Source organism: Ovis aries, chromosome 13 (genome assembly GCF_016772045.2).
Source record: "Ovis aries strain OAR_USU_Benz2616 breed Rambouillet chromosome 13, ARS-UI_Ramb_v3.0, whole genome shotgun sequence".
Taxonomy (NCBI): Eukaryota; Metazoa; Chordata; class Mammalia; order Artiodactyla; family Bovidae; genus Ovis; species Ovis aries.
Genome location: NC_056066.1, coordinates 58,542,032 through 58,557,255, shown reverse-complemented (window position 1 = coordinate 58,557,255; position 15,224 = coordinate 58,542,032). Strand labels below are relative to the sequence as shown.

General features: G+C 50.9%; 1 protein-coding gene across 1 annotated transcript in view; it reads right to left on the bottom strand.

The window, feature by feature from the left end:
* Nucleotides 1-13,481, bottom strand: part of BMP7 (bone morphogenetic protein 7) — a gene marked incomplete at its 3' end in the record, with an annotated part of 82,710 nt that extends 69,229 nt beyond the window's left edge. The window contains 1 exon segment of the mRNA NM_001308564.1: nucleotides 13,051-13,481. Coding sequence (NP_001295493.1) covers nucleotides 13,051-13,468 — 418 coding nt within the window. The 5' untranslated portion in view covers nucleotides 13,469-13,481.
* Between the last annotated feature and the right edge of the window lie 1,743 nt (nucleotides 13,482-15,224).

Below are 15,224 nucleotides of genomic sequence, written 5' to 3'. Positions count from 1 at the left end.
CCTGGTGGGCTACAGTCCAGAGGGTCGCAAAAGAGTTGGACTCAGCGACTAAAACAACAACATCAAGCCTAAACCAGTGGTTCTCAATCGGGGGCCATTCCCCGCAAGGCACCTCTGATAGATGTTTGGAAACATGCTGTTTGTCACAACTTCTGGCAGCTCACGTGCAGGGGCTCAGTGATGCTTCTCAACATTCTACTACAGCACACAGGATGCCCTCCCCCACAACAGAGAAAAGTGAGCTGAAAACGTCAGCAGTGCCAAGGCTGGAAACTCAGCTCTAACGCTACCTGAAAAGGCTGCTTCCAAGCTCCCAGGGTGTTTGAGGCCCATGAGACCCAGAGATTTCTGGATCCCCTTTCCCCATCCCCCCACCAGTATATTAAGACAATTAAGAGCTCAGGGGTAAGTAGGTATAAGGCAAGTAGCTTCATTTATTGTTTCCTCCTAAAGGAAATGACCAACCAGTGCCTCCACCCTATAAACATTTACTAGCCCTGGAGGGTTCTGAGGCCCCCACTGCCATTTCTAAGGGCTTCTCCCTCATCAAATGTTAGGTCAAGTCAGTCAGAAAAAGGAACCTGAGAAGGGGAAGATGCGGGGGGGAGGGCGGGGGCGGGGGGAGCACATTTCACAAAGTTCAGGACCAAGAAGAGAATTGAAAGACCTGATACGACCCACCCCCCACCCCCTTTCTTGCTTATAAACAGAGGACTGCTTTACACAGGGCATCTCTCGAAGAGAGGCAGAGAGAGTTTTAGAGGTCTCAGGACACTGCCACGTGGGGCTTTCATTTGCTGGCTGAGGCCCCGTTGGGTTAATGGTTCTGTGGATTGATGAGTTGTTGGTCTTCGGGGCGTGATATCCTGAGCACACTCTAAGACAGCTCCCTAGGTCCACACCGCCAAGAGCCACCTCAGGGCCGAGCTTCCAGTGAGGACTTTTCTATATCTAGTGGGAGAGCTTTCTGGTTCACTGGGGCTTGGAGAAATGTAATCACAGAGAAGAATGCAGAGGGTGGTGGTGGTTTAGCCACTAAGTTGTGCCTGACTCTTTGCAAAACCATGGACTGTAGCCCGCCAAGCTCCTCTGTCCATGGAATTCTCCAGGCAAGAATACTGGAGTGGGTTGTCCGTATCCCCTTCTCCAGGGGATTTTCCTGATCCATGGATCGAACCCATGTCTCCTGTATTGCAGGCAGATTCTTTACCGTCTGAACCGCCAAGGAAGCCCTGAATGCAGAGGAAAACGTGACAAATATTCAGGTACCCACAACTAACACTTGCTCTTCAGTCGCTAAGCTGTCTCCAACTCTTTGCAGCCCCATGGACTGCAGCACACCAGGCTTCCCTGTCCCTCCCCGAAACTCCACTTTCTCCAGGAGTTTGCTCAAACTCATGTCCACTGAGTCTGTGATGCCATCCAACCATCTTATCCTCTATTGCCCCCTTCTCCTCCTGCCTTCAAACAACTAAGAATTAACAGGAGTCAATATCTTGGTTGCTTCCTTTATCCCACCCCACACCCCCCCGTAAACTTCTTGTTTTAGAAAACCTTTAGATTGATAGAAAAATTGCAAAGACAGTATAAAGTTCTCGTGTATACTCAATCAGCTTCCCTCAAGATTCACATCTTCCATAACTGTGGGACACTTGTCAAACCTAAGAATTTAACACGGATGGATTACTATTAACTAGACTCCTAATAGTTTTCAGGTTGCATCAGTTTTTCCATTATTGTCCTTGTTCTGTTCCAAGATCCAACCCAGAATACCACACTGCACTTCCCAATGGTTTCTTATTATTAAAAACATTTTTTTTGCTGCTGCTGCTAAGTCACCTCAGTCGTATCCGTCTCTGTGCAACCCCATAGACGACAGCCCACCAGGCTCTGCCGTCCCTGGGATTCTCCAGGCAAGAACACTGGAGTGAGTTGCCATTTCCTTCTCCAATGCATGAAAACGAAAAGTGAAAGTGAGATCGCTCAGTCGTGTCCGACTCTTCGCGACCCCATGGACTGTAGCCTACCAGGCTTTTCCATCCATGGGATTTTCCAAACAAGAGTACTGGAGTGGGATGCCATCACCTTCTCCGTTCATAACATTTTTTTTAATTGCTTCTAAAAATTATTCATTTACTTATTTTTGGCCACATTGGGTCTTTGCAGCTGGGCACAGTCTTTCTCTAGCTGTGGAGAGCAGGGGTTACTCTCTAGCTGAGGTGTATGGGCTTCTCCGGCTGCCGAGCACAGGCTCTACAGTGTGAAGGCGTAGTCGTGGCTTGTGGGCTCAGTAGTTATGGCACGCTGGCCCTAGAGTGCTGGCTCAGTAGTTGTGGGGCATGGGCTTAGTTGCCCTGCAGCATGTAGAATCTTCCCAGACCAGGGATCAAACCCATGTCCCCTGCATTGGCAGGTGGATTCTTAACTACTGGACACCAGGGAAGTCCAATATTACTTTTCTTTGTTTTGGCAGGGGGAGTCCAGTCTTATTATTAAAATAAAAGAAACAACCAGAATAGTTGAAGTTTATTTAAAACTTCCCCCCAATCCCATCCCTTTCCTGCCTCCCTAAAGGCGACTGGTGTGAGTTCTGTGGCCATGTTTCCGTAATGTTACCATATATGTATTTGCCCAAAGATAGTATTATCTGGTGATCTTGTGTGTGTCTATTGTGACACCACGAGGAATGCTTACACCCTAAACATCCTCCTATACAACTGGCCTTCTCTCTCTGTTTTGAGTCTAAGTTGATACATAAAAAAAAAAGTTCTTGCATTTTCCTTCTGTTTCATTACACACGTATAAATAAATTAATCACAAATTTATTTCTCCAGTCCCCCACTCACGGACATTTAGACTGATGGTGATTTGATGTTATTACAATCAGTATGCAATATTTATTTCCATACATGTGGTAAAAACTACTCCTCCTTTCCATACAGTGTCTTGAGGTATTGCTATTAAAATATCAGTCCCTAGCTGCCTCTGGAATTTTCCCATCAGTGGGGTGTGGGGTGCACATAGGAACCCCAGTACATAGGCACTCAGGGCCCTTGACCCTGTCAATAATTCTTAATGCACAGAGACAGAATAGAGGGGAGTTTCCACAGCAGGGTGGAGAATGGAGGGGAAGGTGTGAGTTGCTTATCTTTATCTTCCTCTTCAGAGCACACAACCACAAAGTCAAGGTCAAGGGCTGAGAGGCTGTTCTGGTGGTCTCATCACCACTGCCCTTGTGCTCCATCTCCACCCTTCACACACCTCCACTGGGCCCCCAGAGGAAAGCGTGAATGGGTTTACATTCAGCAAGAGCTGGATTCAAAGGCCAACCTCACCACTTCCTAGCTCTGTAAATTCGGGGCCCTTTAGCCTCTTCCTCCCAAGAATGGGAATGATACAACTTGCTATGCAGAACCAGAGAGAGTGGAACCAGATAAGGGAGGCTGTTATAAATCCATTAGTGCTACAGAAAGATCTCAACCCTCCCATGTTATCACTATGATTTATTTCAGCGATGCATTTAGATAATGAAGGAGTCTCTGACATTTAGTTTCTAGATTCGGCTTTGCAAGACCCTGCCTGGAGACCCTGCCTGGACAAGGAGGTGCCTCTGAAGGAAAAGCCGGACCTCATGACAAGGCAGTCACCTGCACAGCCCGGACAAACACCAGCCAGAAGGGCAAGAACCTCTTGAGCCAAGATGAGTGTCAGGCTCCTTGATTCCCTGGCTAGTGAACCCGAGGGCAGCTGAAGCATGCTTTTGCTGAAAGACAGGTCCTAAAGAGGCGAGTCATTTTACAAGGGAAGGGAGAGAAGCGGTTATTCTTGTCCAACCACGTGAATACTTCAGTGATTGGGACACTTCCAGAAACACTGTTCTCCAAAATGGGGTGCAAGGATTTAGGGTAAGGAAGAGGGATCCAGTGGGACAAGGGGCGGGAAATAGCATACTCTAAACTAAGTTTCAAGAACTGATGAACATCAGGGAAGATGGGGATTCAAAATATCTCTGCATAACTAAGTGGATGAGATTGAAAAATACAGATCTTATTACAGTAAGGCGGCCAACAGTTCACCGCTCCGTTCCCATAATTTCATCTGGTGAGAGCACCTTCGCTTACAACAGTGTGCTCATCATGAGTGCCATTTCCCAGTTGTCTTTTTCCAAGCTTGGGGTGGGACTGTCATCTCCTGCCACTTTGGGTCAGGTCTGGCCATGTGACAGGCTCTGACCAATGAAACGTGGGCAGAAGCACCCATGTTGCTTCCGGCTGCAATGAGGAAAAGCCCATGGACAAGCCATGCTGTCTTTCCCTTTGATACTATAACTGGTGACATTCAAGAGGGTGGCATTCAAGAGGGCGGCAGCTCTACCAGCCTGGAGTCCTGAGCACCCTCCCTCCTGGCCGATGTGCAGAGCACCCTGCCAACCCACAACGCACCCGTAACAAGAGAACAACAAGGCTCTGTGATTTCAAACTACCGAGATTTGTGGGGTTCTTTGTGAACTCTTGATGCTGACTAGACGAAGGATCAAAATAATAAAAATTTAGGACCAGACCTTTAGCTCGCTGCCTCCAAACTGCTGAACTGCAAGTTTTGAAAGACCAAACTCCATCATGTTGAAAATTTTAGTGGCAGCAAAAATTACATTTGTCTGGCTAATGAATTAAACTCGCAATCTTTGCACTAATTACTGATGATGCATTAGTTAAAATGTGTATTAGTGAACATCAGAATTTTGAATTTTTTTATCTTTAGTGCCTCCTACTTAGATTTCTCTTTTAGTCTTTGTTTTATAAAGTACAAACCTAAAACAGGAGTAATTATATGATCTATTTCTACTTTGGGTGTGTACTCAAAGACTTATTAGTAGGGATTCAGTATTAAAAAACACTCAGGGGGACTTTCCTGGTGGTCCAATGGCTAAGACTCTGCACTCGCAATGCAGGAGGCCCGGGTTTGATCCCTGGTCAGGGAATTAGATCCCACATGCTGCACTAAGACCCAGCGCAGCCAAATAAATAAATATAAACACACACACTCAGAAGATACTGCCTTAGAACAGCTCTACGTCTTTCATGCACACAAACTGCCAATGTCTGAACACTTTCTGTGCCATGAGAATTCTGCAGGGCAGGGCAAGAGTAGCCTAGGAAGAATGCCTGAGAAAGCAGTCAAGAGGAGAGTCCTTTATTGAAGGCCAGAACACAAGTCATCGAAACTGCAGAACAACCTGCCTGCCTTTGAGTGCGTGGTTAAACCACTGGGCAGACAAGCGCAGGGACCATTCTAGGTGGACAGCCATGCTAAGTGCTTGGGTTCTTTTTCTTTTCCAGACTACATGAAAGCAGGAGGGAGGCTGGCATTACAAGATGGTACAGGCCTAACTTCAATGTTTAAAAACGTGCAAGTCCGCAATTTTGGAAACACTGCAAGTTTTTATTCACAGCCAAATTTAATTAAGCCAGACAACAGAAGATTGAAACTTGAAAGCTACTCTGGGGAGATAAAGAAGTGAAAGAATAACATGTGACCTCAAAGATGTGGGGAACCTTAATACTCGCTAAGTCAAGAGTTTTCAAATAGTGTAGAAAGAGCTGAAGAGAATTTATGGGAAAACTTGGGTGAGAAAGCCCACCCTGCGTCTCAGGCCCTGGAGACCTCCTTCATCCACTGATCTCCAAAGGCTTCCAAACACACTGAATCCACTCAGGGATTTGTTATCCCAGCCCTAGCTGGGGGAATGGGGGGCGGGGGGTAGCCTTGCACCTGCTCCCATAAAAAGTGGGGAAGTTGTGCCGGTCTGTTAATGAATGCTTTGGGCTTGTCACTCCCTCAAAGGAAGAGACAATTTGTACTTTGACCACCTTCCAGGAAGGGATAGGAAGAAATATGTCAGTAATGTGAGTTTTTGAAATAAAAAAGTTTTGATTTTGGAATAATTTTCAATTTACAGGAAAATTGCGAGGACAGTACAGACTTCCTGTGCAGCCCTCATTCAAGTTTCAGGTGCCCTAGGAAGAAAATTTTTAAATAGCCATCGATGCTAAAATCGAGAGCAAGTCAGCATTAGGCTCTGTGTGTGTGCTCAGTCATGTCCGGCTCTTTGTGACCTCATGGACTGTAGCCTGCCAGGTGCCTCTGTCCGTGGGATTTCACAGGCAAGAATACTGGAGTGAGTTGCCATTTCCTTCTCCCGGGGATCTTTCCAACCCAGGGATCAAACCAGGGTCTCCTGCATTGGCAGTTGGGTTCTTTACCACTGAGCCGCCTGGGAAGCCCCAGCATTAGACTCTACCTATCCTCAGATAAGTTTGGTGTGCTCAAATTTCACTGATCTCTAAAGAAGAAAATGAATGTGTGAGGGGTATATGGGCGTACACAAAGATGTACATCTTTAGGGCCATTTCCTTCATATCTCTAAAACAACATGGGTGGCTTAATCTTGGTATTTTAAGATCAAGTACTTAAAAACTGAAATTTGGACTATTATACCAACGTGAATGGTGATCTGGCCACCAAAACAGAAACAAGGTTAACCATCTATTGTGCACCTACTGTGTACCAGACTCTACCCACACGAGATTTGATTTTGTCTTTATGAGGGTCTGTGGAGGAGGAGATGCCTATCCAGCTTTCTAAAATGAAGAAACAAACTCAGAGACATTAAGTAACTTGCTCAAGGTCACACAGCTAAAATGCAACCATAGTGGAAACAGACACAGGGGTGTAAGCTGTGTCTAAAGAGAATCAGTGTGGATGCCGTGCTGTTCTCTCTCGCCAAGTCACACCCTCTGCTGTCACCAGGAACTTCCGCTACACGGCAGTGAAGCCCCCCAACCCCCCACCCCATATATCACCCAGAATTAGCTGCAAAGTGTCAGGAAACTTGGCCAGGCAGCCCCAAGCATCAGTGAGGGCTGGAAGCCTTCACCGTGAAGCCCTTTATAGAAAGCCGCAGTTGGCAGCCCCTGCTCCTGCATGGGAACAAATTAACATTGGCATTCCAAACACAGGAAAGGAAGGAAATTGGAAACACAGTTTATACTTGGCCAGCTCTTTGAAATACTGTACCATGCTACCGACATCAATTAATGAAAAGCAGGGTTGTGCTGAGAGGCTCTGGTTTGCAAATGCATTAACACACGTTAAACATGTTTGTACAGGAACCAGATTATAAGCACCCTGGCTCCAAAACAATAAAGCAATTACCCTAAAACTGGTGCTCTCAGAGTTGTCATTAATTCAATCCACTCCACTCGGATCAGCTAAGGCTTTTCTCGGCTCCCAGCAATGCCTCCCGACACAAATGTTGAAAGGACAGCATCGCACATGCTACTCGGAGTTTCACATAAGTAAGTGTCAAGCTTCATGCACTGCTAATATCCCCCCAAATCATAAACACTCCACTTTGGAGAGGGTGGGTAAAACACAGAGGCAGCCCTGGTATTCATCCACACTGCCATTTCATGTCAGATTTGGGCAACTTTTCCCCACAGAAGGTTAACTGGGAAGTATCTGTTCCACATTAAGAAATATCGAGTCACATTTTTTTGTCAAATAATATTTGTCAAATGCCATTTGCTGCAAAACTCAGAATTCAACTGCAGCTGAACACACAACTAATACCGAACGGTTCACATAATAGCTGTGGTTGTACATGGGATCATTTGCCGCGAAAGCACCCCCCTTTCCTCTATAAACTGTTTCAGGAATTGGAAAGAAAAGCCTCTGAAGCTCTGGAATAAATAAAGTACTGTGCCTTGAGCTGCCCGGTACAAAGGACCCAGCAGGCTGGGAGAACAGACTCAAAACAACCAGGAAGGCAGAGAAAAGATTTTAGATGACGGGGGCAGGGGTGAATCGCAGCATGTCTGGCTTGCAGAGTCAGCCTCGGCTAGTTTCTTGAAAGACTTGCACCTTCACACACTGCGCTTGCGGGTCCAGGCACCTGCAAGCACACCCTGGAGCCAGGCAGCAAACCTCCCTGATGTGGCCGGTGCCTCACCCAGGTGACATCGCCGCTCACCTCCACGCCGATCTGGTATCCTTCACATTGTCGGAGCAATCTGGGTGTGCAAAGCTAAATGCATTCTCCTTTGCACCACAAATTAACAGTTTCTATGTAAATATTGGCATTTCCTCACCCCAGGAAGGCGAGAGGAGGCAAAATGACACCCCGGCGTATTTGATTGAAACTAATTAAAAGCAGAGGGTCAAGCAATTCAATATATTGATTTTACCAGTGGGACTTAAATCTTCTATAATAAGTGTACACAGCTGCAGTGTTCTCCCACCGCCACGTTTTAAAGGCTAATCCTCACATTCCTTCTGACAATAACATGACAGGTCCCACACATCCCTGCCTGTGCCCTAACCCCGGTGACACTGCCAGAGCGAATTAAAGCAAAGCACTCCAGCATCCCTGGCTACAAACCAGCCATGCCGACAGCCCCCAGCAAGGTCTGAAGAGGTGGTCACCAAAAAATGAACGGGGTCAGCGCCTGGTCCAAAGGGCTCTCCATTCAAAATCTCCAGCTGGTTAAATGGACAGGCAGGCTGGGGAAGGGTGGAGACGGGGAGAGTGTTAGGACACTCTGATTCTCACAATGGGCCAAATATGACCTTACCCAATGGGGGGGGATGATATTAAAGCGATACGGGTGATCAATCAGTTTAGATGAGGCTCTCCCTGGAATGAAGCCATCACTCTCTCCAAGTTCAGCAGACATGTGATATTTGCTCACATCGCAGGCACGCCGGTGGTCAAGGGATCACAGGCCAGCTGTGTTTATCTCGGCAGAGGCTTGACAGGCAGCGACGCGATGGAAGGCCCCGACCCAGAGCTCACAGGAGCTGCATCTCAGAAGCTGTTTCCTCTCTCTGTGCACGCAGAGAACCCCTCTCTGCTTCTCCAGGTCTCCTCTCTCACCCCCTTCAAGGGCCACCCTGCAACCGAGTGACAACTCTGGAATCAACCACTCTGGAATCAAAACCACAAACAGCCATGAGAGCTGGCATCCAGGGCTTGGCCTTAACCTGCTCTGATTCCAGAAGGGAACTACAAAGACGATCCAAAAAGTTCAAATCTGGGTCACATATATCCTTGGGAGGAGGGTAGGGGAGAAGATCTTTGATTTATATAAGCAGGAAAATGAGGTTTAAAAGAAGTGATGTTGAAAGGGTTACTGAAAACACAGCTGTTGGTGCGCTCCTATAGTGAAGGCGCTCTGCAGAAAAGAGAGAAAGAAAGAGAGAAGGAGGGAAGGCTGGGTGACATCTATATTAACCTCTGGCTGCTCACCAGTGAAGGCCGGCGCTTGAGCGCTGGAATGCGGGACAGCCCTTTCCAAATTTTAACACAAGCCAGGTTACAGCTGCGAGTGCCTGCAGCCCGTGCTCCCTCGGCAAGCACTCCCTGAAGGAAATTTTTAAACTGTAACTGAATCTTTTTCTAATACTCTACAGTGGTAGGGCCTGTTCTGAAGGGGCAAAAGGAGAGATCTTAATGCCAAACACTTGTCAACAAAAAGGATCACCAGATGGTATAAAATAAAAGTAAAACGGAACAGCCTTCTCCCTGTGCCTCCTCCCTGTGCCTCGGCTACATTAACAAAAGCCACTTCTAGACCCTGAGCCCAATAAGGACAGGTTTCCAACTTCCTTTTTTTTTTTTTAACCTTAACTTCGAAAATGAAACAAATTTGGTTCCTTCATAACCTGGACCAGAGACAGACGTGTACCGCACACCCCCAGTGCCACGGGTTTCTTTAGAAGATTCCAGAAAGAACTGCTGAATTTCTCCAAAGACAGAGGGTGGGGGGCAGCTATAGCCGGATTCAGTTTGCAGAATTCACATTGCCTGGGGACAATTTAAGAGAGGGTAGCCTGTTTTGAATTCCAAAATTAAGTCTACACAGAGGAGTTGGGGGCTTGTTAATCCAAACCAGTTTACAAATCTCGCCATTGAACTTAAGAGGCCCAGGCTGGGAAGATGCGAGTCTCCGTCTGGCAGTTCAGCTAGCGTTACACGGGCTTTACTGTACAGGCTGGTCTTTGTCACAAGGTGCGGTCTGAGGTCCTCATTCTCAGCACCTGGTTTTGTCATAAATCCTCCTCTAGTTCCCGCTCTAGTTTAGATCCCACTCCAGCCTGGCAAAAAGCTTGAATTCTGAGGAGAATGACTTGCAGGAACAAAAACCAGTCTGGCTGCAGGCAGAGGGAAGAAGAAATGTACCAGGTCTGCAAAAGCCTTCAGAATTCAGGCTGAAGTCCCCCAAGCACTGCAGGACAGCAGGGGTATGCAGTGATGGAGAAGAGGGTGGTGGAAGAAGGAGGGGCTTTGGGGCAAGGATCGGTGGCGGAGCTCAGTCTGCCTTCAAGGTCTCTGTTGACAATCCCCAATGGACCCCTTGGGTCCCTGCATGATAACAAGAGGTAGCTGCATATGAATAAATGACATTTTCTCACTTTTAGGTAAAGTGTGAGACTAAACACACTTCTTTAGAAAACTTTGTATGTTACAGGTCAATATGAACTGCAATCCAAGGAAAAACCGTGTGTTTTCTCTCAGCCTCCAAGCAAGTCTCCTACATGCCTCCCTCCAACCCCACTGCTACCCCCAGCCCCTCCTGAGCAAAATCTCAGAACCCTCACAGAACAGAAGAGATCGGAGGTTAGTTCCCATACTGCTGCGAAGCAGAAATTAAAGGGCAACCATAGAAACATCTACAGGAAGCGTCTTGCCCAACTGCGGTCCAGGTCTTCACCCAACTAATTACCTTGAGTTTTAGGGGCCGACAAAGAAAGAAAACAAGGTCAGGGCACTCTGTTAAAAGCCACTCTGCCATCTAATTTGGAGTGATGTTCCAGAAAGTAAGACCTGAGAAAGTCAGGACTGTCCCACAAAGCCCAAAGCCAGCCCGACTGATTAAGAGGCTCAGACAAGCCGGTCTTTGTCCTTTCAAGATGAAAGAAATGTGGCTAACGGGTTGAAAGGTGTGTGTACAGCCAGAGAAGGAAAACCACCCAGCTGTGGCCTTCCCAAACAAGTTCCAGCTTGCTCCCCCCTGCCATGGGGGAGCAAACAGCCCTGCCTCAAGTTTCCCAGAGGTGCCCAGCTGGCAACCTGGTCCTTTTCTGGCATATGGGGAGCCCGGGTCTGGCCAGGCTGCTGGTCTGTAAGTCGTAGGGTCCTTTCCAAAGCACTGGGTTTGCAGAGCCCTCCACAGAAGCCAGGGCTTACAAATACCTTTCGAATGACCTCAGCCAGGCTCTGAAGGCCACCACCGGGACCTGCTGCCTTCACCGAGAGTCGCTGGTACCCAACAGAACAGAAAGATACCATAAATCCCCAGCCTGAGAAAGGGCCCTGGTTAACCCCTGGCTTCAGAACTCTGCTTTAACTGATGTATTTATATGTACATATTTGGGGGGTTTCTTTAGTTTCTGGTATAGGTCACAAATACATGTTGAGGGGGGAAAAAATCACACAGACAGAAGTGCAGACAATGAAAAAATCTGACCTTAACTCCCAATCTCTAAGGCCCCAACCCCGTTCTGCCCTGCCGCACACCCCCACCCCGGCCCCCAGTGAAATCTATTTCCAGTCCATGGTGTCTTTCAGTGGGAAAGGATGATACACCGCATGTATGTAACCTCACTGATCTGCACCTTGCTTTTTTCCACCTCATACATCTTGGAGACTGTTCTAAATCAGGACATACGGGGTTGCCTCATTCTAACAAGCTGCCTAGTATAATTTACACTTTCTTTAAGTCATTTTGGCGTCCAAACCTCCCACCCCTTGCTCTCGTTGAAACTCGTTTCACTATTTGATTTGGGGCTATTATTAAGGACAGACAATGGCGTCCGGGGAACTCCAGGGACCTTATCTGGTGCAAGAAGCGCTAAGGTTGATCCGCGCTTCCCGCCGCCCTCCATCCACGCCCCGGGTGCCCCCGAGAGGGGCTTTAGGACCATTATTTCCCTGTTGACACAGCGCCGGTGGGCGTGAGTTTGCTGTCTTGACTTCGTACGTATTTTCGCAGCAAGTTACACATGTAGAATGAAAGCGGCTCAGGAAACAGCGCTATCGGGGCGTGTTATCTCAGAAACCAAATATTTGATCATCAGCCCTACAGCGCGCAGTCGGGGGTTAGTTTGAGCAAGCCTGGTGAGTGTGCGCGCACAGATGGAAGGGGAGCACCGCGCCCCCGCCGCAGCGCCAGCCTCGAGGTCCCCGGGGTCGTCGGGGCTCTGGTCAGAAGCCGGGTCCCCTAGCCTACCCCGGCGGCGTCTGCTGGGAGATCCCTCGCCACCCATTAGCCGAAAGCCATGGTTTGCGCCCCACACGCGATAAACGCTGAAAACAGATTCTGCCGGTCCGGGACCTATCATTAAATATTTAAAATAGAAAGCTCGCAATGGCCATGTTTCTTCCCCAGCTCCAGCCAGGAGAGCTGAGAGCGAGGGGGGAGCCCAGCGGCCAGGAACGGGGCCCCCGAGGCGCCCGGGGCGCGCTGCACGCTATGGCGGGCGCACCGGGAGGAGACAGGTAGGGCTAGCCAGGGCCGGGATAGGAGGCAACGCCCGCGATGCCAGGGCCGGGCAGAGCAGAGAGGGGCTCAGAAAGGGCGGGAAGGCAGCTTCGCGGAGCAGGGCCCTTTAAATCCAGGTAGCGCGGGCCGAGCCGGCCGGGCACAGCTCACATGACCGAGCCCCGCGCTTTGAACTGAGCCGCGGCCCGCCCGGCGCCTCCTGCCCCAGAGATGCGGCCACCGATTTAACCCAGAGAGGGCTTCAGACCGGTCCTTACTCCCCCCAAACTCCCACAGGTCAGATGAGCCCGGCTCGCCCTACCTGCGGCGCGCGCGGCTAGGGGTCCACTAAGGCAGGGGGGTGGGAGACCCTTGGCCAAGCGCTGCAGTTTTGCTAAAGACCAAGAGTGGAGAGATGGGCGGGCTGGATGTTAAGAAGCGGCTCCCTCCCTGTCCCAAAGCGACTCCTGACCCAGAGGCGCACCCCCTCCCTCCCGCCTCCACTCACCAAGGTTGACGAAGCTCATGACCATGTCGGCGTCGGTGAGGAAGTGGCTATCTTGCAGGCTGGCCAGAGGGGGGCCTTGGGTACTGAAGACGGCCTTGTAGGGATAGGAAAAGCCCTGGCCGTCGGGCCCGCCGCCCTCCTCCACCGCCATGGCATTGTACAGGTCCAGCATGAACATGGGCGCCGAGTTGTGCTTGCCCTGGAGGTGGGGGCGCGGGCGATGGGGCAAGCCCAAGATGGAGAGGATCTCGCGCTGCATCTCTCGGCGCTCCTGACTGCGGAGGCGCCGATGGATGAAGCTCGAGTGCACCTCGTTGTCCAGGCTGAAGTCGGCCAGGGCGGAGCGCAGCAGGAACAGCGGCGCCCAGAGCGCCACGAAGCTGTGCGGCGCCGCGGCGCGCAGCGAGCGCATGTGCATCGCGCCGGCTCTACGCGCGACCCGGGCTCCGGGCACCCGGCTCCGGGGCCCCGCGCCGCCCCAGGTGGCAGAGGGGGGCAGGCGGCCGTCCACGCCGCTCGGTCACTTGCTGCAGTTGGGTCCCGCTGCGCCCGCGCCGGACATGGCCCCTCCCCGACCCGCTGCGCTCTGCCTGGACCCCCGCCTCCGGCTCGGCGCTGGCCCCGGGGCCCCTCGCCCCGCACTCGCCCGGGCGCACCACGGGGCTGGAAAGCCGGCTCTAGCGAGCGAGAGAGCGAGCAAGGAGGCGGGCGCGGGTGGGAGGAGCAGCCAGCAAACCCAGGAGCCGGGAGAGCGAGTGCCGGGGAGGCGGCGAGGCGGCTGGCGTGCGGGCGCTTCTTCCTCTGGCTCCTCTCCCGCTCTTGCTCTCGAGCGGCAGGGACCCACCCTCTTCCGAACTCCGGCCCTCAGAGCAGGGGCCTCAGGTCGCTCACCCAGCCCCGCGCGCCCTTGATCGCACGAGAGGCCGCCTCAGGAGCCTTAGAGTGGTACGCGCTGGGGCCTGGGAGGAGGAGGGGGAGGAGGACGGCCTTCCAAGGGCCCCTCCCGCGCCCGCGGCCTCCCACCTGCCCTCGGCCCCGCCCTCCCCCCAGCGGCGCCCAATGGGTTCATTCATTCCTTCTAGTGCGCTCTACAAATATTTACTGAGCGCGCGCTGGGTGCCCAGCGCCCGGCTGGACGCCGCGGGGATGCGGAGAGGGGAATCCGAGCCGCCCCTGCCTTCTCCGGACTCGCCGTCCGGACAGGGTAGGAGGCTGAACGGGACCCGTGGGATTCGCGCTGCGGTGAAACACGCTGGAGAAGATCGGAGGAAGCTCGGGGATAAGGAAGGCTTCCTGGAGGAGGTGGCACTCGAGCACTTCACCCCTCTTACCCCTTGCCCCTTGCATTTACTCCAGACACGCTGATCCCTCCCTGAACTTGTTGCCAGTTTGCCTTTGTACTTGCCAGTCTTTCTGCCTGAACCCTCTTCCTTACTTGTCTCTGACCCCACCCCAGCCATCTGGCCAGCCCTCCACCTCCAGGTGCCACTCAGGTGCCACTTCCTCCCAGACCAGCACAGATAAGGTTCTTTTCCCTCCTCCCCACACACCTGTTTTCTTTAACTCCTCCTCCCTCCCCTGTCTGGAATGACTGTTTTAAGTTATTTGTCCTGTTTTTATTGTCCTGTCTCCCCACTAGCCAGGGAGCTCCCTGGGGGCCCAGGCCCGTGCTCTCTCAGATGCCCTTGAATCCATGGCCTGGAAGCCACTGTTACTACACAATCATGATTGTTGAGTGATTGAAATTTTGTGGGCTAGAGAATTCCTCCCCACCTCTGAGACTAGATAGCTGGCCCGCTGGCCTTGCATGCAGTTCGCCTCTGTGCCATAGACCTTGTCACATGCTCCTGGCCTTCTTTCTTCTCTCCCCTCATTCATTCATTCCACAGATTGACACTGAGTTGCCCACTTGGGGCCCAGCTCACACTGAGCATGGCACACTGGCACCCCACACAACTCAGAACTGTGGTGGGACCTTGAGTGAACTGCTGCTCTTTGGAGCCTCAGTTTCTTCACCTGTAAAACCAGGAGCAAAATCATACTTGACCCAGAACGGCAGCACCATGGGTCAAATTCAATCTTATCTCCTTCCTTTCCTGCCACAAGGAGTATGTCAGTCGATGAGTCGTGTTGGAATCTTTGTGACCCCATGGACTGTAACCCACCAGGCTTCT